Below are 26,635 nucleotides of genomic sequence, written 5' to 3'. Positions count from 1 at the left end.
GCTGCCTCCTGCATGCCCCCTACTGAGTACCAAACCCACAACCCCGGGCATGTGCCCTTGATCAGAATTGAACCTGGGACCTTTCAGTATGCAGGCTGATGCTCTATCCACTGAGCAAAACCATCCAGGTCCCATGAAACTTTTAATTATCATAGTCCTAGGTACTACTTAGAGTATTTCAGAACACTGAAAAGGAAGGAAAGATTCCAAATTCATTTTATGAAGTGTTTAACATCTGTTCTCAAATCTTATAAAGTTTATACCTAAATAAGACATATGACTAGTCTTGCTTTTGAATATACTACAAAAATATTTAATAAAATCCAACAATGCATTGAAAATAATACATCATGATAAAGTGCAGTTCATCTTAGGAATTCAAGGGTGATTCAACAGAAGGAGACAAGAAACAATATAATCCATCATGTAAATAGCACTAAAGAGAAAAATCTTGATAATTTCTCTTTTGGTTATTTTATTTATTGCTACAAATCAAATCACCCTAAAACTCAGTGGTTGAAAATAATAATCATCCTTTATTTATTTGCTCATGATTTTTCAGTTTGAGCAGGTCTGTCTGGGGATAAGTTATTATTTTATGTGGTATCTTTTGGGGCTAGGATATCCAAGAAGGCTTCTTCAGTTGCATGTATTTTCTGCTGGGATGGCTGAAATAACTGGGGGCTGGCCAAACACCCCTCTTTCTTCATGAGAACTTTCCATGTAGCTAGCTTCTGCTTCCACATAACATTACAGATTCAGGATATCTGTGTTTCTTACATGGTAGGTGGCTTCCCCAAAGAAAAAAGTAGAAGCCTTCAGGCTTTTTAAATGTCACCCTTTAATGTCACTTCTGCCATATAATATAGGTCAAAGAGAGGAGAAGTCAATCCCACCTCTTAAAGAGGAGAGCAAAGCTCACTTTACAAAATAACATGTGAGATGGAAGATATTGTTACAATCATCTTTAGAAACATAAGCCATGACATTTAGAAATAATCCTGGTAAATGATGATCAGTGTTTTGTTTTGTGCTTTGTTTTTTGTTTTTTATGAGTGTGTGTGTGTGTGTTTTGGAACTAGACAACTTAATTATAAAATTTATTTGGAAAAAGCAAACAAGAATATCCACAAAAAATCTTGGAACTAATTTGACCAGATATTAAAACATCTAACTTCTATAGTCAAGATAGATTGGCACTGATACATGAACAGACAAAGCAAAAAATAGAAAACAGAAATAGACTCAAGTATATATGGAAATTCACTATGAAGAATTATAAAGACATCTCCTCAAATCAGTGTCAAAAACAAAAATGGAGTTTTAAATAATTACTGTTGGGACAGCTGACTAGCCAAGTGGAAATGTTAAATTGCATCAATTTATCAGACAGTACATCAGGGTAAATTCCAAGGAATTCAATATATAAATGTTAAAACAAATTAAAAAAGGAACCTTTCAAGTTCTAGAAGAAAATGTGCATTAATTCCTTTATAATTTTTAAATGATTCAAAATCCATAGTAAGTGTAAGATTGGTCATTTTAATAACACAAAAATGAAACGATGTCTTGGTAAAATGGCCTATAAGCAAAGTATAGTGCCAAATGAAAATCTGCTAAAAAATGTTTGCAATATGTATCACTTCTCTATATTAGGAAGGAGCTAAATTTTTTCATGTTTAAAGAAGAAAATATAAAAGAGGCCAGCAAAATTATTTTAAAATAGGTATTAGAGTTCACAGAAAAAGAAATGCAAATAGTCTGAACATATGAAAATATGTTCACTTTTGTTTTTAATATGATAAATACAAAAGTACTCTGAGCTACAGTTTCTCACCTATCAGATCAGCAAAAATGGAATAGCTTTGTACCATACTTTGTTGATGAGGCTCTGGAGAAACTAGCTTGCTTATAAACTATGGGGAGGACTACAAAATGGCCCAAACCCACTGAAGGGGAATTTGATAAAATTTAACAAATATTCCTGTACTCGTTGACCAAGAATTCAATATCTAGGAATTCACTCTAAAAATATATTGGCAAAAATATGAAATGACCTATACACAAAGCTATATACTAAAACAATATATGTGATAGCAAACAACAGGGAACAACCGAAATGACCATTAGTAGCTAAGTGACTAAATTATGATATATTTCAACAATAGAATACTATGCAACACAAAAGTAGTGAAAATGTCTCTTACTACTATGGCATAATTCCCTGAATATAATGCTAAGTGAAAAAGCAAGTTTGAGATAAATGTGTATAGGATGCTACTATTTCCATAAATAAATGCATAACTAGCTAGATGATGGATAGGTAGATATGCTTATACTAAATATAATAGTTTAAAAAAGCAATATAAGGCAAATCCTTTTTATAAGTGGCCTATATTAAAGGGAGAGAATCTATACTAATATAGGGTAATATGCAAATTGGTCAGGACACCCTCACAGTAACCATCAAACAGCAGGCTGCGTGGGGCGACCAGGCCGGCAGAAGGGGGCAGTGAGGGGTGGCCAGGTCAGCAGGGGGTCAGTTGGGGGCAACCAGGCCAGCAGGGGGGGCAGTTAGGGGCAATCAGGCAGGCAGGCAGGTGAGTGGTTAGGAGCCAGCAGTCCTGGATTGTGAGAGGGAAATACGACTGCTGGTTTAGCCTGATCCCTGGGGTCGGGCCTAAACCAACAGTCGGACATCCCCCGAGGGGTCCCGGATAGGAAAGGGTGCAGGCTAGGCTAAGGGGACCCCCCCCACCATACATGAATTTCATGCACCAGGCCTCTAGTATATAGTAATCTATAATAATAAAAGCACAATATGCTAATTAGACCAGACATCCTTCCAGACTACCTTCTGGATGAAGCCAGGGCTGTGAGGGAAGCCTGGGTCCCAAGTGCCTGCCAGCGGCTAGAAGGAATCTGGTGTTGGCAGCCAGGGGAAGGAAGGCCTACTTTTGCACAAATTTCATGCATCGGGCCTCTAGTAGACTAGAGAAGAGGGAACTGAGAAAGATAAAAGCTAGACTTCTTTAAATCTCTAAATCATAGATTTGATTTTAGGATTCTATAAATATTTTATATAATTATACATTGAAGTTTAAAATATATCAAAAATTGGAATAAAATCAACAAATGAGCCTAATTGTTCATATACGTGGTATCATATCTATAAAGAAAGGTCCTTTTGCAGATTTAGTGACTTTAAAACAGAGTAACTTGGCCATACATCCTAAGGAAAAAAAAAAAGATCTGTAAAGAGTCTTAAAGTGTTTCCAATAAATTTATTGTTGATGATAATATTGGCAATTTTATTTTGGGAGTATATTTGTGATAAAGCAAGGGATTTATGATCTTAGTGTTTTTGAACTTCAGGACTTTTGTTTCGGATGAAGGGAGATTGTGGTTGTCAGGAGAATGCATCTCCTGTAGGAATTGTGATTAAGTGAGGGCCCCGTCAGATGCCCTTTGAAACCTATTGTAAGTTTGTACCCAGGCCACACCTCCCATGGGCTTCTTTTCCCCGGTGACTGAATGTGGCAGGGATATTAAGATAGGTCCATCTCGGGGAGCCATGACTCTTTATTGGCTAACTTTGTTTCAAGGGCCTTCCTAACAGTCTTCTTTAGGCATCTTTCTCCCCAAAGTCCCACACCAATACTCCTCTTCCTCCATGCAGTCCCTCCCCTCATCTGTCTACTCTCCTGCTCTGAGCACTCAGGTGCCCATCATTCCTGATGCATGACAGTCCCCACAGTTACTGAGAAATGCAGTGTGCTTCTGCTTGGACTGCTTTTCTCTGGTGAGGAGTTGCTCCCTGGAATTTCATGGTATCACATTCTCTTCCTCCTTATATAGAACCTTTCAAAAGTTAACTGAAAATACACACATAGAGATGAGGTGGATATAGCATAGAGATTTTGAGCCTGGAGACCCTCACCTTTCTAAAGCCACATCTGCTTGCAGTGGTTCTCAACCTTTCTAATGCGGCGACCCTTTAATACAGTTCCTCATGTTTTGGTGACCCCCAACCATAAAATTATTTTCGTTGCTACTTCATAACTATAATTTTGCTACTGTTATGAATCGTAATGTAAATATCTGTGTTTTCCGATGGTCTTAGGCGACCTTGCTAGCGGCGACCTACAGGTGGAGAACCGCTGCTGTAGAGCCTAAGACCATCGGAAAACACAGATATTTACATTACGATTCATAACAGTAGCAAAATGACAGTTATGAAGTAGCAACGGAAATAATTTTATGGTTGGGGGTCACCACAACATGAGGAACTGTATTAAAGGGTCGCGGTATTAGAAAGGTTGAGAACCACTGGCTTAGGGTGTTAGGCATGACCCACCTCAATGTGCTGTGGAGCAGTAAGGCTGGTTCCCACAGACAGAGAGAACTTTGGAGGCAAGCATATCAAACCCACAGTTCCTTTCCTTGCTTTTTATTTTCTTATTGGCTTGCACTGTATAAATATTAACTAGAAGATCAGGAAGTATATTTCAAATCAGATAAAAGACTTAGCTGCCTTCCAAGAGGAGAGTAAAAGTTACATTTTAATGTGTTTTCAGAATAAAATCGAACACATTCAGAGATTAACAACATTTATTTCCTCTCTAAGCAACCTTTTTCACCCCTCAAAATGTGAGAACATCTTAACCTACGATATTCAAGAATCAACTGAAAATATATGCCAAATGTACACAAAAATTCGGAGTTCAGAGACATCTTCTCACATAGAAGCCAATCCATTTTGTCCCCTCAAAGTTCTCATCCAGGGGGAGGGGGGTGGAATTTGCCTGATGGGAGAGACCACAGTTTCTAGGTCTCCCACGTGGGTTTCCTTCAAGATAGAAAAGAAAAGAAACAGCTGTCCAGTATGCATGTTAGCACTCTGAGTCTTTCTTGTGTGTGCTTCTGACAGTTGAAGTTTTTTCCCAGAGATGCTGATAGCTTTCCTGAACATTTGATAATTTAAACACTCTCTCACATAGAAAAGGGTGGGGAAAGTGGGGCCATTTATCTTCTCAATGGAAATTTGATCCTCATTCCTTTTTACCAATAAATGAACCTAATTTCTCAAGTGGTGTTCTTTTCTGAGAGTTATTAGAATATAAATTGATGACCTCCTGGAAATTCCATGGAAATCACAGCATGTAGTGTGAAAGTTTCTAAACCATAAGCCTCTCTAAAAGTAATCCTGATGGACCTGACTCCTAAGGAACATTGTTTCAATCACATTTTTTTTTTAAAGGAAAGAAAAAAGAAAGGCCACCAAGAATAGCTTACCAGACAAAACACGAGACTCAAATACCACACATTGGATTTACCTCCATGATTTTCTCCTCTTAGATTTTTAAAATAGCCCCCAGATATTCAAGGTAGATTCTCCTACTGAATTTATGTTCAGGGAAATAAAAACTTGACATTGTTCCCTGGTTGCTTTTTTTCCATCTATCCAATTTCTGATATTCATCTAGCTTTCAGAGGGCAATTCAGACATAAAAAGGATGTACATACAAAACATAAAAATAATTGGTACTGCAAATTAAAAACATGTTGAGAGATTAATACACACACACTGAGCTGCTTGATATTAAGAAGCTCCAAAATATAATGTATTGAAAATGTGAGGAGCAAAAGGAACTTCCATGTTCTAATAGTGGGGGTGTAATTGGTTCAACCATTTTGGAAACAAGTTGGCATTACTTTGTAAAGTTGAAGTTACAAATATCCTATAACACATCTATCCCATTGCTAGCTACAGACCTTCGAGCAATTTATTCTGAGGATACATGTAATGGAAATTCTAGCAGCATGTTTAAAATAGACCCAGATAAGAAACAATCAGAGGTCTATAACAATAGAAAGGAGAAATATAAGAGAATACAGTGAAAATGAGGTACAGCCATTTGAGGCAAATCCTTATGGTCTAAGTCATTTGGGTATTTTTGTCAGCTAGCTTGAAATCATTTGCACCATGCTAAGAGCTGGGGAGGAACAAATAGCTGACTTCAGTATGGTAATAGTCTATCTCAAGAGGTGAAAACTTGTTAATTTTCTCAAATGTGAAATTGCTCAAAGTTGTACAAAAAGAGTTGATAAGGCAAGCGAGACAGAATATGGCAAGAAAAATAAAATGTGGGAAATGAGTTCTGAAGGGAGGAGCATGCTATAGGCAGAATTGTGTCCCCCACCCCCAAATTCATATGTTGAAACTCATAATCCCCAGTGTGATGGTATTTGAAAATGAGCGTTTGTCAGGTAATTTTGTTTAGATGAGATTATGATGGTGGGGCCCTCACAATAGGATTAGTGCCACATGAGAAGAGACACCGGAGAGCTTGTTTTTGCCCTCTCTCTGCCCTGTGAGGACACAGTGAGAAGATCGCCATCTGCAAGCCAAGAAGAGAGTTCTCACTAGAAACAGACTGTGCTGGTACCCGGCTTTGGACTTACAGTCTCCAGAACTGTTCTATAAAGCCATACAATCCTCAGTATTTTTTTTAAAATGGCAGTTTAAGCTGACTAATACAGAGCAAATGTACAAGCATACATTAAGAAAAGCTTTACCTGCCTTTTTGAAAGGAGGGACAGGCTCTGCTTTGTAAACTATATGTGTAGAGTCAGCAACTGTTTCCAACTGTCATAATTGATGCAATGTATTCTTATGGTCCAAGGCAGGTATAAAATCTGAATTGTAATAAACTATTCTTAATGAGTTTAAACCAGTTTTGTAAAAAGAGAGCTTACTTCAGATTTCATCCAGGCTGATGTTCTTCCATGAATGTGACTATTTCAATGCCTGTTTTATTATGTATGTATTATTCTTATTTCTGTAGTCAAAGAACTCTAGAAAGCAAAAGGAAAAGAAAAGTGCAGATTTACCAGTGTCAGAGATATTTATTTATTTAATATTTTTTTTATTGTTTAAAGTATTACATATATCTCCTTTTTTTCCCCATTGACCTTCCCCCAGCATCCCCTACCCTCTGTCGCATGCCCTCATCCCACCCCACCACTGTCTTGTGTCCATTGGTGTGCTTAAATGCATGCATACAAGTCCTTTGGTTGATCTATTTCCCTCCCTCCCCAACACTCCCCAGACTTCCTGCTGTAATTTGACAGTCTGTTTGGTGCTTTACTGCCTCTGTATCTATATTTTTATTCATCAGGTTATAATGTTCTTTATTTTCCATAAATGAGTGAGATCATGTGGTATTTTTGTTTCATTGCCTGGCTTATTTCAATTAACATAATGCTCTCCAGGTCCATCCATGCTGCTGCAAATGGTAAGAATTCCTTCTTTTTTATAGCAGCGTAGTATTCCATTGTGTAGATGCACCATAGTTTTCTAATCCACTCATCTGCTGATGGGCATTTAGGCTGTTTCCAAATCTTAGCTATGGTGAATTGTGCTGCTATGAACATAGGGGTGCATATATCCTTTCTGATTGGTGTTTCTAGTTTCTTGGGATATATTCCTAGAAGTGGGATTACTGGGTCAAATGGGAGCTCCATTTTTAGTTTTTTGAGGAAACTCCATAATGTTCTCCACGGTGGCTGCACCAGTCTGCATTTCCACCAGCAGTGCACAGAGTTCCTTTTTCTCTGCATCCTCGCCAGCACTTGTTGTTTGTTGATTTGTTGATAATTGCCATTCTGACAGGTGTGAGATGATACCTCATTGTCCTTTTGATTTGCATCTCTTGGATAATTAGTGACTTTGAGCATGTTTTCATATGTCTCTTGGCCTTCTGTCTTCTTTCGAAAAGATTCTATTTAGGTCCATTGCCCATTTTTTTATTGGGTCATTTATCTTCCTTTTATTAAGTTGTATAAGTTGCCTGTAGATGTTGGAGATTAAATCTTTATCAGTGATAACATTTGCAAATATGTTCTCCCATATAGTGGGCTTTCTTATTGTTTTGTTGATGGTTTCTTTTGCTGTGCAAAAGCTATTTATTTTTATGTAGTCCCATTTGTTTAATTTTCTCTTTAGCTTCCATTGCCCTAAGGAGCGGTATTGGTAAAGAAATTGCTTCGGCATATATCTGAGATTTCTCTGCCTCTGGATTCCTCTAGTATTTTTATGGTTTCCCGCCTTATGTTTAAGTCCTGTATCCATTTTGAGTTTATTTTTGTGTATGGTGTAAGTTGGTGGTCTAGTTTCATTTTTTTTGCATGTATCTGTCCAATTTTCCCAACACCATTTATTGAAGAGACTGTCTTGACTCCATTGTATGTTCATGCCTCCTTTGTTAAATATTAATTGAGCATAGTTGTTTGAGTTGATATCTGGATTCTCTATTCTATTTCATTGGTCAATATGTCTGTTCTTGCGCCAGTACCAGGCTGTTTTGAGAACATTGGCTTTGTAATACAGCTTGAAATCTGGTATTGAGATCCCGCCTACTTTGTTCTTCTTTCTCAGGATTGCTGTGGCTATTCAAGGTCTTTTTTTATTCCAGATGAATTTTTGGAAAGTTTTTCTAGGTCTGTGAAATATGCCGTTGGTATTTTAATGGGAAGTGCATTGAATCTATAGATTGCTTTGGGTAGTATGGACATTTTAATGATATTGATTCTACCAATCCATGTACATGGTATGTTCTTCCATCTGTTTATGTCTTCCTCTATCTGTTTTTTCAGTGTCTTGTAGTTTTCTGCATATAGGTCTTTTACCTCCTTAGTTAAGTTTATTCCTAGGTATCTTAATTTTTTTGGTGCGATGGTAAATGGGATTGCTTTTTTAGTCTCTCTTTCTGTAAGTTCACTATTGGTGTATAGAAATGCCATAGATTTCTTGGCGTTAATTTTGTATCCTGCTACATTGCCGAATTCATTTATTAAGTCTATTGGATTTTTGATGGAGTCTTTTGGGTTATTGTATTATGTACAATATCATGTCATCTGCAAATAAGGACAGCTTTACTTCTTCTTTTCCAATTTGGATGCCTTTTATTTCTTCTTCTTGTCTAATTGCAATGGCTAATACTTCCAGTACTATGTCAAACAGGAGTGGTGAGAGTGGGCATCCCTGTCTTGTTCCTGTTCTTAGGGGAAATGGTTTTAGTTTTTGCCCATTGAGTATGATGTTAGCTGTGGGTTTATCATATATGGCTTTTATTATGTTGAGGTATGATCCTTCTATTCCCACCTTGTTGAGAGTTTTTATCAAGAAAGGGTGTTGGATTTTGTCAAATGCTTTTTCTGCATCAATTGATATGACTATATGATTTTTATCTCTCAATTTGTTTATGTGATGTATCACGTTTATTTATTTGCAGATATTGTACCATCCTTGCATTCCTGGCATAAATCCTACTTGGTCATGGTGTATGATCTTTCTGATGTACTGCTGGATCCAATTTGCTAGAATTTTGTTGAGGATTTTGGCATCTATGTTCATGAGGGATATTGTCCTGTAATTCTCTTTCATTGTGTTGTCTTTATCTGGTTTTGGTATTAGGGTGATGCTGTCTTTATAGAAGGAGCTTGGAAGTGTTCCTTCCTCTGGAATTTTTTGGAATCGTCTGAGGAGGATTGGTTTTAATTCTTCCTTGAATGTTTGGTAAAACTCCCCTGTGAAGCCATCTGGCCCCGGGCTTTTGTTTGCTGGAAGCTTTTTGATGACTGCTTCAATTTCTTCCATAGTTATTAGTCTATTGAGATGTTTAGATTCTTCCTGATAGAGTTTTGAAAGGTTATATTTTTCTAGGAATATGTCCATTTCCTCCAGGTTGTCCAGTTTGTTGGAATAGAGTTGTTCATAGTATTTTTAAACAATCCTTTGTATTTCAGTGGGGTCTGTTGTTATTTCACCTCTTTCATTTCTGATTTTGTTTATTTGGGTCCTCTCTCTTTGCTTCTTGGTGAGCCTGGCTAGAGGTTCATCAATCTTGTTTATCCTTTCACAGAACCAGCTCTTGGTTTTGTTGATCTTTTGTGTTGTTTTTTTTTGGTCTCAATGTTGTTTATCTCCACTCTGCTCTTTATTATTTCCTTCCTTCTGCTTACACTGGGCTTTTCTTGTTGCTCTCTTTCTAACTCTTTGACATCCCTCTCAAGACTGCTTTCCCTGTGTCCCATAGATTTTGGATTGTTGTGTTTTCATTGTCATTTGTTGCCATGATGTTTTTTATTTCTTCTTTGATCTCTCTGGCAATCCAGTCATTGTTTAATAGCATGCTGTTTAGTCTCCATGTGTTTGATTTTTTGGGGATTGTTTTTATTGTAGTTGATTTCCAGTTTTATGCCCCTGTGGTCTGAGAAGATGCTTGATATGATTTCTATCTTCTTGAATTTGAAGAGACTTTGCCTATGACCCAACATATGGTCTATCTTTGAAAATGACCCATGTGCACTTGAGAAGAATGTATATTCTGTGGCTCTGGGGTGAAATGTTCTGAAGATGTCAATTCCATCTGGTCTAGTGAGTCATTTAGAATTGATGTTTCTTTGCTGATTTTTTTTAGAGGATTTGTCCAATGGTGATAGTGGGGTATTAAAGTCTCCTACTATGATTGTATTACTGTCAATCTCTCCCTTGATATCCTCCAGGAGTTTTTTTTATGTATTTGGGTGCTCCTGTATTGGGTATGTACATGTTTACCAGAGTTATTTCTTCTTGTTGGATTGCTCCCTTTAGTATTATGAAGTGACCTTTCTTATCTCTTGTTATGTCCTTCACTTTGATATCTAATTTGTCAGATATAAGTATTGCTACCCCAGCTTTATTTTCATTTCCATTCGCCTTAAAAACCTTTTTCCATCCCTTCACCCTCAGTCTGTGTGCGTCTTTTTTTCTGAGGTGGGTTTCTTGTACACAGCAGATATATGGGTCGTGTTTTCTTATTCAATCTGTTACCCTATGTCTTTTGATTGGGGCATTTAATCCATTTACATTAAAAGTTATTATTGATAGGTACTTATTTGTCGCCATTTTTATTCTTTACCCCTGTGTTCCTTCTTCACTTCCTATTTCTTTTCTTTTCTTTTTTTTTTTTTTTTTTTTTTACAGCAGACCCTTTAGCATTTCTTGCATTCCTGGTTTGGTGGTAATAAACTCCCTTAGTCCTTTTTGTCTGTGAAGCTCCTGATTTCACCTTCAATTTTGATTGATAGCCTTGCTGGGTACAGTATTCTTAGATTCAGACCCTTCCTTTGCATGACTTTGTATATTTCAATCCATTCCCTTCTGGCCTGATGAGTTTCTGTTGAGAAATCAGTCGCTAGTCTGATGGGGGTTCCTTTGTAGGTAATTTTCTGTCTCTCTGTGGCTGCTTTTAAGATTCTTACTTTGTTGTTGGTGTTTGCCAATTTACTTATAATGTGCCTTGGCGTCATTCTTTTGGGGTTCATTTTGTTTGGGACTCTGAGCTTCTTGAATTTGTGTGGGTTTTTTCTTCCCTATATCAGGGAAGTTTTCTGTCATTATTTCTTCAAACAGGTTTTCTATTCCTTGCTCTATTTCCTCTCCTTCTGGAACCCCTATTATGTGGATGTTGTTTTGTATCATGTTGTCCCAAAGTTCCCTTGGGCTCTCCTCCTGCTTTTTAATTTTTTTTTTTTTTTTAGAAGCTGCTCTACTTGGGTATTTTTTTCCTACCTTGTCTTCTAGTTCACTGATGTGTTCTTCTGCTTCTTCTAGTCTACTCTTGATGCTTCCTATTGAGTTCTTTACAGCAGCGATGTCATTTTTCATTTCTTCTTGGTTTTTCTTCATTTCCTCTTTGTCCTTACACATATTGTCAAATTTGTCTTCCATTCTTTTCAGCCACCTTATGACCATTTCTCTGAATTCTTTCTCTGACACATTGCTTGCCTCCATTTCATTTACTTCCTTTTCTGGTTATGCCTGCTTTTCTTTCATATGTCGGCTATTTCTTTGTCTCCCCATGGTCTCTCTTCTCCGGGTGTCTGGTTATGTAGTTCTCTCTCTCCTACATTGATTTAAAGGCACAAAATACAACACAACCAGGTACAACACACAAGGCACTGAACATAATGTATTCATGATATTAACAATCCCAAATAAAAGTGACCAGCAGAGAAAGGCAAATTAGAGGATAGGAGAGAAAGAAGAAGAGAAAAATAAGAAAAAAGAAAGGAGTGCAAAAATGAAATTGGAAAAAGGAAAAAAAAAGTAAGAGAGGAAAAGAAAGAGAATATAAAAGAAGAGGGGAAGAAACTATATATATGGGGAGAAAACTCCAATAAAACAGCCACTAATCTCAACAAATGCCAGCAACAAGTACCTGGAGATGAATACAAACTACAAACAACAACTAATATTGAGCAAGGTGAGGGAGAATAGAAGCAAAAAACAAACAAAAACAAAACAAACAAAAAGATAAACAAAACAATCTCACAAACAAGCATAAAAATCGATATAATCAACAATCAAGCAAATGACAACAAAAGGACAGAGAGAAAAACAAATTTGTTGGATAGTGAAGACAGAGAATAGAGAGGTGTGTATGGACTTGAAGCAGGGGATTGGAAATTAGATATATAAGTAAGGTGAAATTTTAACAGGTGGTAAAAAGAAAGAATAGGGAAAATCTAAAGCAGGAAAAGGGTAAGAGAAACAGGACAACAAAACAGGAAAAGTTAGGAAGAGAGTGATGGCATAAAGGTAAAGTTGAGATAGAGTAAAATGATGCTAAAGGAAAGATGAAAATAGAATGTAGAACACTAATCCCAAAGTAAAATAAAGAGAAAATAAAATGACACTTTTTTAATAAAAGGTAAAATAGTAGTAGTAATAATATTGATTGAAAATAAAAATGTAATAATTAAAAAGGTAAAATTAAGTGAGGAAAAAGGAAAAAAATTAGTTTCTTATATAAAAGATGAAATAAATACAAAAATAAAAATAAAAATGTGCAGTAGTGAAGGTCATTTACTTCCTCTACTGTTTTGGCACTCCTGTTTCCTAGTCAGGACATTATTGCAGTTCCCTGCATTCCACTGTTCCTCAGTGTTGTAAGCCAGTCCTGATTTTTAAGCAGGCGGTGTGTCTTACTTTCTTGTATTCCTTTATTTGTGTTTACACAAGAGTCAATTTGTGATTCAACCCCTGAGTGGCAGTGTTTCTGGATTGGCCTCCGGGTCTATAGGTCTTCTCTAGCCATTGCTTCCCTGTGGCACTCAATACTGGTTTGTGGGAGTGGGTTGCTCCAGAGCTGGTTCTCTGATGGTTATTCCCCGCTCTGATCCCCAGGTTCCAGAAAAACAACTTTCCCATGCAGTCTCTTAGGGTGTTCCCAATTGGGTGATCCTATGTATTGGGCTTAGTAATCAGAAACAAGAATTTAAAGAGGAAAAAGAAAAAAGAAAAGAAAAAAAAGAGCCAGCATAAGGTGTGCAAACTCCAGGGATGTGCGCAAGTCTCTTCAGTCTTTTCTCCCCCCTTGGGTCTAAGCAGCCAGCACACTTTTAAAATTTTTAGGCTGTCCTTTTGTGTCAGATCAAAATGGGTTGCTTTTTAGAGTTCTCTTCTGTTAGCAGCTCTGAGGACCCCCTTCCACATTGACGGGTCACGCCAACCCCAACAGTCACAGATTTTTCTAGGCACAGACTTTCCCTGGTCCTCCAGCTCCTGCAGTGCGCGCATTTCTCTCTCCTGTCTCCTGCCAGGACCAGAGACCTCACCTTATCCCAAGAGAAATCTGACCTTTCCATGGTAGAGTGTAGAGCTCCTCTGAATCCACGTGTTTGCGCCAGTTGGGGACTGGTGCTCTGGGGTTCGCAGCTATTCAGTGGGTGCCGCAGTTGTAGATTTTCAGGCATCTGGTAACATCCACTTTCCCCTTCAAGATGGCACAGTTTTCGTGTCCAAGCCAGTCACTCTGGGAAGGGAGGGAACCCAGCAGCAGTGGGGGCTGCCCGGTCAGGGGAGCCCCGTCCAGCAGTCCCCTACAGTCTCCTGGAGTATAGCTGTCCCTCAACTCACCAGCAAACACTCCCCGTGTGACCCACAGCTGTTCTTTCTATCTGATCTGGGACAAGGCTTGGGACACATCTGTCTATTCCACCACTATTTTTTTGATCCCCCCCAAGAGATATTTATAAAAAAATTTATTTTGTGGAAAAATAAGATTATTTTCTTTCTAAGTTATGGAAAGGACAAAACAAAAAGGTATTGTGTTGTCCTGGAGAAAATCATTATACAAGATCATCTCTCTCTGACAAAGCATCAGGTATTCTACATCAAAGTACTATAAGAACATATCTTCCATAGTTGCTCAAATTAACTGTTTAAACATTCATACATTGTCTTATATAAAATTATATTTTTATCAAGCTTGCAAACAATTTTCCAATTGGGCCTCTAAAAACTCAAATTTATATTATTTGAGACCAAATAAATACAGGTAAATATAAATTGTTTTGTCAGTAAACTTATCATAGGACATAAAGCCATTTCTGTTAGAAAACTGATTTTTCATAGATAAGTGTGCTTGTATCTTAAGAAGATAACACCATAGAGTTTTTATAATAAACTTTTACTCATCTAGTATTTTTTACTTTACTCTCCACTAAATTTTTTCAAACTGAGTAGATAAAAACATCACTTAATCTGAGGCACAGAGAGGTTGAAGTATATATTCAAACAAGTGCTAATGAGTAGAATGTAAACTCTAGAAATGTGAAATTTAGGCTACATCTGAGTTCACTGGCTTTAAAAGAAATCAACATTCACTCTGAACAGACCAGCTGATCTGAATTCCAGTCTAGACTTGAATGGTGATTTGAACAGTGAATAAGGCTGATTAGCTTTCCACAGAGGTCTCAAGACCAGACTCTGGTAACTCCCAGGAGCACACCCAAGGTGAAGATTGCATATCTTTCCTCACCCCTGATCCTGCCACCCGGTTTCTTCTCCCCAGTCCATTCTCATTGTTTTCCTGATGTGAAAATACATTATATAGATATGATGCTTTGATATATTGTGAGGCTTCACTATGTAAGAATAAAGCCTTGGGAATGATGATGTCTAGATTAAAGACTGAATTCCTGCTCATTACAATAATCTTTAAAGTAAAAATAAACATATCCTCCTTTAGGGCTTGATTTGAGGATAATTGAAATGGTTTCAAAATGCAGCATAGAAACTAGTACATAGACTTCCAAATAGATAAAAAAGTATTGTGTTAAAATAGATATAATCTCAGATTTGATTTAGTGATTATTCAGAAATTGCTTATTGGAATACATCACAATGATGAATCAAACCTTCCTATTAGAATACTCACAATCATACATTTAGAGTACTAAGGTGATTAATGTCCTAAGTATTTAATGACAGACTTTATTATATTTAAAATAAGTGAACTCTTATGAAAATAATTCTTGATAATAAGTTTCTATTTTAATAGTTTTCTTTCTTTCTTTTTTTTTTCTGAGAGCATGATCATTTTAAATATTTCCCCTTGAATGTTAGTCTGGTAAAGAAACTATGTGTGGGACACAAACAACATAATTAAATTATAAAACCAGTAGCCTAGTTGTTGAGGATTGGAAATATATTTATAGTCTCTCATGTAGGATTATATAAACATGTTTAGCTAATGATTAAACAAGGTTGGTAAAAATTAACTCATCCATGTAACTTTTACCCCATTTTGAAAGTGGTGGAGTGTGAACAACAAAGCTGAGTATTTGTCTTTATAAAATGTATGACCCTGAGATTTTGTAACAGACCTACTTCACTTCACAAGGAAGTAACTCTTTCTGTAATATTTATTCAGGCAAGGTTTCTCAGGTCAGTGTTAAATAAATCTAGTTAAGTAAGAGTAATGCATGTTAAAGATTTAAGAATTCCTAACCACACACTCTATGTTAACTTTATTTTCTAATATTTCCCCTTGCTGAAAAGTTTCAGGTTCTCAGATGCAGTATGGTATAATAATTGATTATTTATATAACTTTTTTACTCTGCTGCAAATAGTTTAGGGGTTATAGACTTATCCTTTTTATTTCCAATGTATGTAACAAAAATACTTTTATATTCCTCATCGATGTTATAGGAAATAATGTAAGTCTGTGTATGTACGACTTGCGTAATAGTAAAAGAGGAGCAGTATAATCTCAAAGTATTGTCAGTATAATGGTCACGTTTCTTAGACTGATTATAAATTATTATGATTGGCAGTTGATGATAGAGCATGATCATTTTCAATCACAAGTTTTACTGCTGCTAGGGGCTTAGAAATTGTTGAGCCCATCAGAAGAATGTAGTGAGTTGGTAAATAAATAGGAATTAAAGACTGATGTCCCATCTTATATTTCAGTTTAATTCCCATTATTTCATGTTTCCATTTAAAATGTTTAACTTTATGGCTATTTTAAAAATAACTAATTTTAATTATATAAGTAATATAGTCTCCTGGGGAATCCTTACAATATTATAGATAAGGTTCAAGTCCACTTTGATTACCAAGTCAATTCCACAACAGCATCTTTTTCTGAAGGGTGAGCAGATCTCACATGGTGAATGTACCTGCTTAGATTAGATTTAGTTAAAAATACTAGAAATAAACAAAAGCACAGTAGCTGAAACAAAATTTAAACTCTTTTCAGTCCTGTATTCCAGAAATGCATATGGTGTCAATCAAGGATGGGTTGGTGCTCCGAGGTGTCGGGAATCCACTATTACCCATAATAGTGGCCTCCAATTTAAGTCAAGGTGGCAGCTGGAGCAACAGTCATTATATTGCATTCCAACTCTAGGAAGAAGGGTACCCTTCCCTTTTAAGTACACTTCCTAGAAGTTATAAATCATTTTCACTAAGATACCATTGTGGAAAAGTTAGTCATATGGATATAAATAGCTGCAAGACAGGCTAGGAAATGTGGTCTTTATTCCAGAAAGCTACATGTCCAGGTAAAAAAATGGAACTTCCATTTTCATGGAAGAAAGAAAAACAGGGTCTGTTGTAGTCCAGAGGCAGCAAGAGTTCTACTGTTTTTGCTTCCTTTTTCTCTTTTGCCAGATATTTCTTAAAAACCTCAGCCATTGGTGAGTGAGCCAGGCCTGGCAGCATAGTAGGAGTTTCTTCCCTCTTAGTGAATGGTACTTAGAAATCTGTTCTTTTGGCTTTTCATGTCTAATATCCCTGGGGATGATTTTGACCTTCCTCTAATAAATGATTCCCAGGAATAATAACAACAATGCAATGAAACAGTAAGCTACAAATTATGTAATGAAGTGAAGAACCAAATAATGCTATATATGTTTTTGTGGGTACACAAATATATATGTAAACTGTAGAAAATAACCTTGGTGGATGCATGCAAAGCTGATATTGATGGTTACTTTGGTGTTTTGGGATTGTGGTTGGTGATAAAATTGGACTTTAACTTATCTGTAACGTTCTAAAGATTTACAATAAAACAAGGTATGTTTGGGGAGGTCGGGTGGGTAAGGGGTTGATTTGCCCTATGGAAACCTTTAAGAACTCTGAAGTGTCTTAGCTAGATAACCACTGTATCAGTTTTGGTTTTGTTCTACTGTGAGCAGTAGAAGCCAATTCTTATGAACTGAATAAAAAAAGGAGTTTTTTTTATTCAGTTTATTTTATTGGAGGAGCACTGATTATCACAGATTTGAAGAAAATGTTGGATGAGGAGGCTGTGTAGTAGGAATGAAGGCCAGTAGCTTTTCATCCTGAGTCTCTGTTTATGCTGTATATTCTCATAAAGTGAAGCAACATTGGTCAAGCTGAGTCATATTCGTTAGCTGAGGTTTGGGGATTAAGAGCTGTGAGTAAGCAGTTACCTTGATTGACTGTTCTACCAAGTTATAGAATGTGGGAGGGAGCATTGCCCAAATAAATATAAGGGTTCTATTACCAATAAAAGTGGAGGGATGTTGGGGTGGCAAAAACAACAGTTGTCTACCACTGTCAGAGAAGACCACATACCAAAGTGTATTTTATTCTTTCACCCATAATTTTAGAAGCTTTTAGGTCTTTAAGGGAACATTGTGTTTGAGGCGTATAATTAGTTATTTTTATTTTCACACAGGTCTTTATTTGGTTATATTGCAATGAACCACATTATTTAACAAGTTTCTGTACTGTTAAATTTCACTCAAGAAGTGTTTTCCTTATTCATCTTGCTTGCTTAGCTAACTACTATCAAGTGAGGGGTACACAGACTATATATAAATATTGCTACTCTGCCTTGAGCAGGATTATGCTTTCCCATCCCATTGATTTCAGGCTTGGCTTTGGCACTGACTTTGGGCAATACAATTTGAGTGGGAGTGATTGACATGTTTTTCTTACAAGCAATTGTTCTAAGGGCCAGTGTGTGGCCAGATCCTCTTTTCCCTCCACACACTAATCAAAGATGTGTCAGATAAAGGCTATTTTATCAGCGTATCTGAACATTCCTCCAAGGTAAAGAGCCACAGTCAACCTGCTATTGATGCAGAGCACTATTGAGAAACAAGTCTTTGTAACTGTAAACCTGTGAGGTTTGGGCCATTTGTTACTATAGCATAACCTAACCAGTCCTGACTGGTGCACTTGTCAAACTAATTCTCTGTTCAAACTTCACAGAGAATTTCTTACTGATTCTGGTTTTAAATGTAGACCATAAGCAGAAAATCAGGTAGAAACTGACCAAGTGATGAGGTTATCCTGTGAGCAATGAAGAAACAATATGTTTTTTGGCGCCAAGTAACTGACAACATAAATTTGATATCTTAGAGATTGAATATCAAAACAGTGTATGGGAGCTTTGACTGGTTTGGCTGAATGGATAGAGCGTCGGCCTGTGGACTGAAGGGTCCCAGGTTCGATTCCGGTCAAGGGCATGTACCTTGGTTGTGGGCACATCCCAAGTGGGGGATGTGCAGGAGACAGCTAATCGATGTTTCTCTCTCATGGATGTTTCTAACTGTCTATCCCTCTCCCTTCCTCTCTGTAAAAAATCAATAAAAATATATTAAAACAAAAAGCAGTGTATGGGTATATTGTAATATGGATGACTCACTTTTGTACAGAACAATGAGTTGAAAAAGTCTCAAATATCTGATTCTCTTCATTGGTACCGATTTTTATGTGTAGTCAGAGGTTTGGGTTATTAGTTGATATTAACACCAAACTAAGGCATGTAAAGCTAAAAAACAAACAAAAATAAAACAAAAGCTGATAAGTTATGATCAATTTAAAGTGTTGCATTTCTAGATCAACAAAATAATTAGTAAGTTACATGTTGTACATGTCTATATTGAGTTAATGAAAGCTGATAGCCATTTCTCTTTAATTCTTCACAAAAAGAAATAACCAGGTCCATTTTAGCTCTTAAATATTTTTCACACCTATCCCTTCCTATCCTTACCACCACCACTTTAAATCAGGTCTGCATCTTAGTAAGGCTTAGTAACAGCCCCCTAACTAATCCTCCCAGTGTTACTGTCCTCCAGGCTATATTTCTCATAGCTACTGAATATTCTTTCTAAAACACAAACTTGACATTTTAAATTCCTTGCATAAGACCTTCGTGGTTCAGCATCTTCTGGAAGACAAGGTTCACGGTCCTTAAAGTAGCATCCAGGCCTTTGTGGAAGGGCAGCATATCCTGTTATGAGAATGAGTTCTAGAATCAGACCACCTAGGTTTGAATACAGGTTCTGCTCCTACCAGCTGTGTAGCCTTAACTAAATGCTTATAGCAGTATGTCTTTAAAAATGTTAGCTTTCATTAATATTATACAGTTTCTCCCTCACTTCCCGCACTTACCTTCTGACTGCTTTGTGATTATTTAAGGGCGCCCTGCAGTTTTATGTGTCTATTTTGTCTTTCCTTTGTAGTTACTGATACCTCTCTTCCTCTGCTACCCCCCTTCCTGCCCCAACCTGGCTAATCTTGTCTCATCTTTTTTTAAAAAAATACATATTCATTTATTTCAGAGAGGAAAGGAGAGGAAGAGAAAGATAGAAACATCAATGATGAAAGAGAATCATCAATTGGCTGCCTCTTGCATGCCCCACATTGGGGATCGAACCTGAAACCCAAGCATGTGTCCTGACCAGGAATCAAACCGTGATCTCCTGGTTCACAGGTCTACGCTCAATCACTGAGCCACACTGGCTTGGTGTGTCTCATCTTTTAACATTTAGTTTAATAGTTGCTTTAAAGCTTAAGTGACTTTTGCTTGAATAGATAGTATATATCTCTTAACTCCTCTGATACATATGCATATCTCTATTATAGTTATCTCATAGTATGACATTATAATGTTTATGTATCCGGCACCACTATGAGACCACAGGCACTGTGAGAGCAGGAATTATGAATTATATTTCTCTCATTCATCTTAGTGTCTGTCATAATTCCTGGTACATAGTTGTCAAATAATAAAAAGATTTCTTGAATGTATGGGAACCTGCGATATAAGGAAAGGATTGTTATATTGTAAATCACTTTTGGACTCACTCTTCATTATGTGGTTCAGTGCTGCTGGATTCAGACTTTTGTGATAAATTTTCTTTAAAATTTACTTCTAGAGAAAGGCATTTCTATCTTACATTCTTAATGCTTCTGTTTATATGACAGAGATAATTCAACCTAGTTTTCTTTCTTGCCTTGATTATCTTTATCATAGAGCTAAACTTAATACTCAGTTCCAGTGACTGAATTGGCTTAGCTGTGTAGTATTTTAATTTTTGTATAGTGAATAAATAAACTGTACTTATATTATAATAAATGTAAAATTACTTTGGGTAAAAATAAAATTATTGTGGTTACCATGTGAAGTGTAAATGTATTGACTTTTCATGTTGTGACAAAAAAAATGAAAAGAGCATGTAAATGAAATTCACTGTATCTGGCATGAGTAATGATGAGAGAGAATCATGCCCATAATATACATGATATGGGCATGTATATTACTTGTAGACTTCATTGCAATTACTCATAAATGAAGGCTATAACTGTATGAAATTAAATTGAGAAATCTAGGTTATAATAATTGTATCTGGTTTATAGTGACTATATATAACATGTATATATAGTATTAGTGTTATAAGAAAATTCTCATTTGAATGAAGAAGCATAATTTTTGTCCCCAGAGTGTTCTAAATATATTTGTTATCTAATATGTTATAATCGGAGACCTGCTTTTTCTAGGACATTAACGAGTGCTGGTAAAAACCTGCAAGAAAATTTTCTGAAAGCTCTGGCAGTGAGAGAAGAAGACAATCGCAATGGGAAAGTGAGCGTGAGTACATTCATCCAACAAGTAAAAAATGTGTACACTAATGGCATAGTTAGCATATAACATACACTTAGTTAATAAGAGAACTTTTAATATCTTCCCCAAAGGTAATTCATGGGGGCTATAATATGGCTTTTTATTATTTATGTATTATAGGCATATATGTAGAACATTTTTATTCTAATTTATATCTGTCCAAGTAGCCAAATTGTGAAAAAAAAAAAGGATTCTATACATCTATTGCAGAAAAAATACCTATACTTGGCAGACGGTTGTCACCCCCAACTCTGTGTTAATCCTTCATTGAAATTCCCTACTGCTTTTCTGCTCAACCACCTAGTAGGCTTCTCCAAGTCATGTTGTGCCCCCAACTACCTGATTTCATGTTACCTCTAGAAGATAGTCCTAGAGTCCGCCTCCTAGTCCTACCTTGGAGGCTGTGATAGAACCATGTAATGAGTGACATGATTTTGAATAATTCAAGGAGAACATGCTCTTGCTTTATTAAAACATTTGCCAGTTTCAAATATGTCAAGTTTCTAATATTATTTAGAATATGTATTTACTTTTATTCATTGTTAATATATTAGTGATAAGTCTTCTGTGAGTCTTAAAATGTTCTAAGTCAAGAATATAGCTGTATGCTGAAACTGTTATAAGTGACTTACAGAAAAATAATCATAGTAGCATGATGAAACATTTAGAGCAACAGGAAAAAAATATGTGAATACGGAGGTCTGTTTTACCAAAGTGTTCTCACTAAAAAAGTTGGAATTTTTCTTAGGTCCCTTGAAAATTTTACATACAGAAAAAGTTGTCAAGGTACTTTACAAAGAAAAACATCGTGTCTTAGCTATATAACTGTATAGAATTAACCTGGACTTGAAATCTGGGAAAGCTTCTTGAACGAAGAGGGCTGAGTGAGGTTTAAACATGTGAAGTTGGAAATATGGGCAGAGACTGGACTCTGGAGAGCCTTGTAATCACAATAGAAAAATGTGGAATTTATCTAACTCTAAATAGTAAGATAAGCCAGAAAGATGAGAAGAAAGGCAGAAAAATGTGGTGTCACAGGAATCCATGATAATGACTATCAAGTGGGAGCAAATGATCATTAATGATTAAACACGATAAGGACTGAAAAAAATCCATGGTGTTTGGCAACATGTATATATATATTTTAAAATCTAGTCAGGGATGTAAAGTACAGCATAGGGAATATAGCAAAAAAATATTATAATAACTATGTATGCTATCAGGTGGGTGTTAGAAATGTTGGAGTGTTCCCCTCGTAAGTTATATAAATGTCTAATCACTATGTTGTACAGCTGAAACTGATTCAATATTGTGTATCAACTGTAATTGAAAAGTTAAAATAATTTTTAAAAATTATTATTTTTTATTTTTGTTAATCCTCACCTGAGGATATTTTTTTCCCATTGCTTTTCAGAGAAAGTAGAAGGAAGGGAGTGGTGGAGAGAGAGAGAGAGAGAGAGAGAGAGAGAGAGAGAGAGAGAGAGAGAGAGAGAGAGAGAGAGAGAAACAGGAAGAAAGAAAGAAGCATCAGTGTGAGAGAGACACATAAACTGGTTGCCTTTCACACACGTCCCAACCATGGGTGGGGAGTGAACCTGCAACCCAATGCATGCCTTTGACCAAGAACTGAACCCGCTAACCTTAAGTGGGAAGGCCAGCACTCTAACCATGGGGCAACACTGTCCAGGGCAGTTAAAATAATTTAAAAAATTATTTGACAAGTACAAATTTCATTCATAATAAGGATGGAAATCAGATTCTATAGGTTTGAAAAAAATGGTTCACGTTAGACGCTAGTACCAACAAGTGCAAACAGCTTTAGCGAGCGTAAGCCCGTGTTTTTTTTTTTTTTGTTGTTGTTGTTTTTTTACCACAATGGTATACTTCCCATCTAGTTCTCCTAAATATAAGTCAAATCACTTCACTTTTCACCATTTCAACTATAATTTAATTGATTTAAATCCCTATTATATCTTAAATAAATTACTATAACAGCCTCCTAAATGATACACTTATGTATTTTCTTGCCCAACTTTCACCCATTTTTCAATCACTCAACACATATTTCTTTTGCACCTGCTGGGGCACTGCAGATTTTATTACCTTAAAGAGTTTATATTTTAGAAAGGAATACAGAAAACAAGTAAGTGAAATAAACATGGAACAATTGATTTCAGCTCTGAAAAGATGCTTTGGAGAACATAAAATTAGAAAACGAAATAGAGTGTCATTGAATAGTGTACTTCGTTGCTTTAACTACTGTATACAGAAAAATCACTTTGAGGAGGTGACATCTGATAGGACTTGAATGACATGGAGAATATAGCCATGGAATTTGAAGGGAGAAATACCTTACACTGATAAATATTTTAGAGGAATGGTGTATTAAACTCTCCTGAGATAAAAGAAATCATGGCATATTTAAGAGATGGTAAGAAGACCAGAATGGCTGGAATATAGTTACTGAAGGGGATGATAAAGACAGATGCAATCAGAGAGGGGTCAGCAGCTAGATCTTATAGGTTCTAAGAAATTTTGATTCTATTATTTAAGTTTAATTTTTATATTTATTATTTTATTATTGTAATAGAGAGTCAATGGATGGTCTTAATTGAAGAAGTGACCTGATCTGGTTTACACTGCCAAAAGATTGATCTCCCAGCTGCCAGGTGGGATGGAGATGTAGGAAAGAGAATTAGAGCAGAGGCAGGAGAAGTTAGAAAGCTCTTGTAATCAGCCAGCAAGAGATGACATTTAAAACAGAATGGTAAAGGTTGAAATAGAGGGAAACATCATGTCTATGTTTTGGAAGAAGATCAGACAGGACTCACTGATGGATTGCATATGAAATATTAAGGAGGACATCAGGATGATTTTTAGGTTTTTGGCTTTAACAAGCAGGTGGATGGATGATGGTGATACTTTGGCAGGGGAACTCTGAGGAGTGCTGATTTCAGGAATCAGTAATGAAATACTTCTGCTTTGGCTATATTATTTTTTGATGCCTATTTGATATCCAAGTGGAGAAGTTGATTGGTCATTTACATATATTGGTCTGGACCCTAGGGGAGAAGTCTTGGTTGGAATATAAATCTAAATAGAAAGTTCTCATTCTCTCAGTGGTATGTAAAGTCATGGACTTGCAAAAGTTTACTAGGCAGAGAATATAGGTAAAAAAGTTGAAGTCCTATAAAAATCTTTAGGACATTCCAACATTTTGAGATCTGGAATGTGTGGAAGAGACAGACAATGATACTGGGAAGTAGTAGGTATGAGGAAAATCAAATGAGAGTGATGCTACAAATATGGGAAAGGAAACAAATTTGAAAGAATGAATGCTCACCATCTCAAATGCTGCTGACAGGTTAAGTATGATGACATATAGTTTCCCATGGCTGCCATAACCACTTACCACAAACTGGGTGGCTTAAAACAAAGGAAATTTATTGTCTCACAGTTCTGGAGACTAGAAGTGGGAAATCAATGTGTCAGCAGAACCATGCTCTCTCTGAAGGACCTAGGAGAGAATCTGTCCTATGCCTTTGCCTTAGCTTTGCCAGCAATCACTGAAATTTTTTGGTTTATAGAAACATCATTCTCATCTCTGCTTCCATCATTACATGGCATTCTCCCTGTGCGTTTGGGTGTCTGTCTTCTGCTCTTAAAAAGAAGAGCATATTGGATGACCACCCCCCCAATTGAATATGAATCCATCTTAATTTTATTACATATACAAAGAGCTATTTCCAAATAAGGTTATATTCACAGGTTCCAGGAGTTAAGACCTCAACATCTCTTTTGGGGTTACACAATTCAACCCACCAAAATTGATTTGCTATTGTTTATGGCTCAATGAACCATGGTGAGGGCTGTTTCAGTGGATGGCCGTGGTTAAATATTTCATTGGAGTAGGTAGAGAAAACCAAAAAGTGTATAAACGAAGATAAGGAGAAGCAACTAATTTTGAGGAATTTTGCAATGAAGTGTAGCGTAAACACTGTGCAACAGCTGGTATAGGGCTTGGAGTCCAGGAAGTTGTTTTGTTGTGTTTTAAGAAGGATTAATATTAGCCTGTGTCTTCCATTAATGAGCATGATCAAGTAGACAGAGAGGTATTGATGGTGTAGGAGAGAAAGGGAAAGCTTTATGGAGAGAATTCCAAAGGAGGGTGGGATCCAGATCACTATGAAAGGATTTGCCTTTGAGGGGAGCAGAAGCTTCTAGTGTGATTGCAGCTGAAGAGAAGAAGGAGGTGATAGGCACTTCTGCTAAGTAGGCTGGTGGATCTGGATTTGGGAAGATGAGATAGCTCTGTGGCAAGTTTATATCTATTTTCAATGCATTGTCCCTCCAAATGTTTAAATACATCCTCATGATTTTTTTTAACCCCCAGAGAAGGCCCTAAATTTAACTTTTATTCAGAATGCTAAATAGTTACCATCAAATGTTGGGTATATGGTCACTGATTGGGAAACTGGAATCTTGTCAGTCTCATAGCTTGCTAACTTTAAATATAATATACTAGAGGCCCGGTGCACAAAATTCATGCACAGGGGCGGGGGGGGGGGTGTCCCTCAGCCCAGCCTACACCCTCTCCAATCTGGGACCCCTTGAGGAATGTCCAACTGCCTGTTTAGGCTCAATCTGTGGGATCAGGCCTAAACGGGCAGTCCGACAACCCTCTCACAATCCAGGACTGGTGGCTCTCAACTGCTCACCTTCCTGCCTGCCTAATTGCCCCTAACTGCCCTCCCCTGTTGGCCTGGTCACCCCTAACTGCCCTCCCCTGCTGGCCTGGTTGCCCCCAACTTCCCTCCCCTGCAGGCCTGGTCCCCCCCAACTGCTCTCCCCTGCAAGCCTGGTTCCCCACAACTGCCCTCCCCTGCAGGCCTGGTACCCCTGCAACTGCTATCCCCTGCAAGCCTGGTCCCCCACAACTGCCCTCCCCTGCAGGCCTGGGTCCCCCCAAACTGTCCTCCCCTGCAGGCCTGGTTGCCCCTAACTGCCCTCCCCTGCTGGCCTTATCACCCACAACTGCCCTCCCCTGCCGGCCATCTTGTGGTGGCCATCTTGTGTCCACATGGGGGCAGCCATCTTTGACCACATGGGGGTGGCCATCTTGTGTGTTGGAGTGATGGTCAATTCGTATATTATTCTTTTATTAGATAGGATAGCCATTTTTCAGGCCTTTGAATTTGGTGTATTATTATAATCAGCAGAATACACATCTTTGTATCAAAGGCACCATTTCAAGCTTAATTTTCTATTTTCTACTCTTGTATCAAAACAGACCCCAAGTGATTTTATAGTAAACTACAACACAATACAACATATTTTGGAAAGATCTAATTATTAG

General features: G+C 37.0%; 1 protein-coding gene across 1 annotated transcript in view; it reads left to right on the top strand.

Moving 5' to 3' along the window:
- The window catches only part of CFAP299 (cilia and flagella associated protein 299), a 576,588-nt gene that overhangs the window by 208,794 nt on the left and 341,159 nt on the right, over window positions 1-26,635 (top strand). The window contains exon 3 of the mRNA XM_080666796.1: window positions 21,156-21,246. Within this exon, the coding sequence (XP_080522922.1) occupies window positions 21,156-21,246 (91 nt within the window). The remainder of the gene's footprint in view (window positions 1-21,155; window positions 21,247-26,635) is intronic.

Source organism: Plecotus auritus (assembly GCF_963455305.1).
Source record: "Plecotus auritus genome assembly, chromosome: 1".
In the NCBI taxonomy this organism is placed as follows: Eukaryota; Metazoa; Chordata; class Mammalia; order Chiroptera; family Vespertilionidae; genus Plecotus; species Plecotus auritus.
This window is presented reverse-complemented; position numbering and strand designations above follow the sequence as displayed.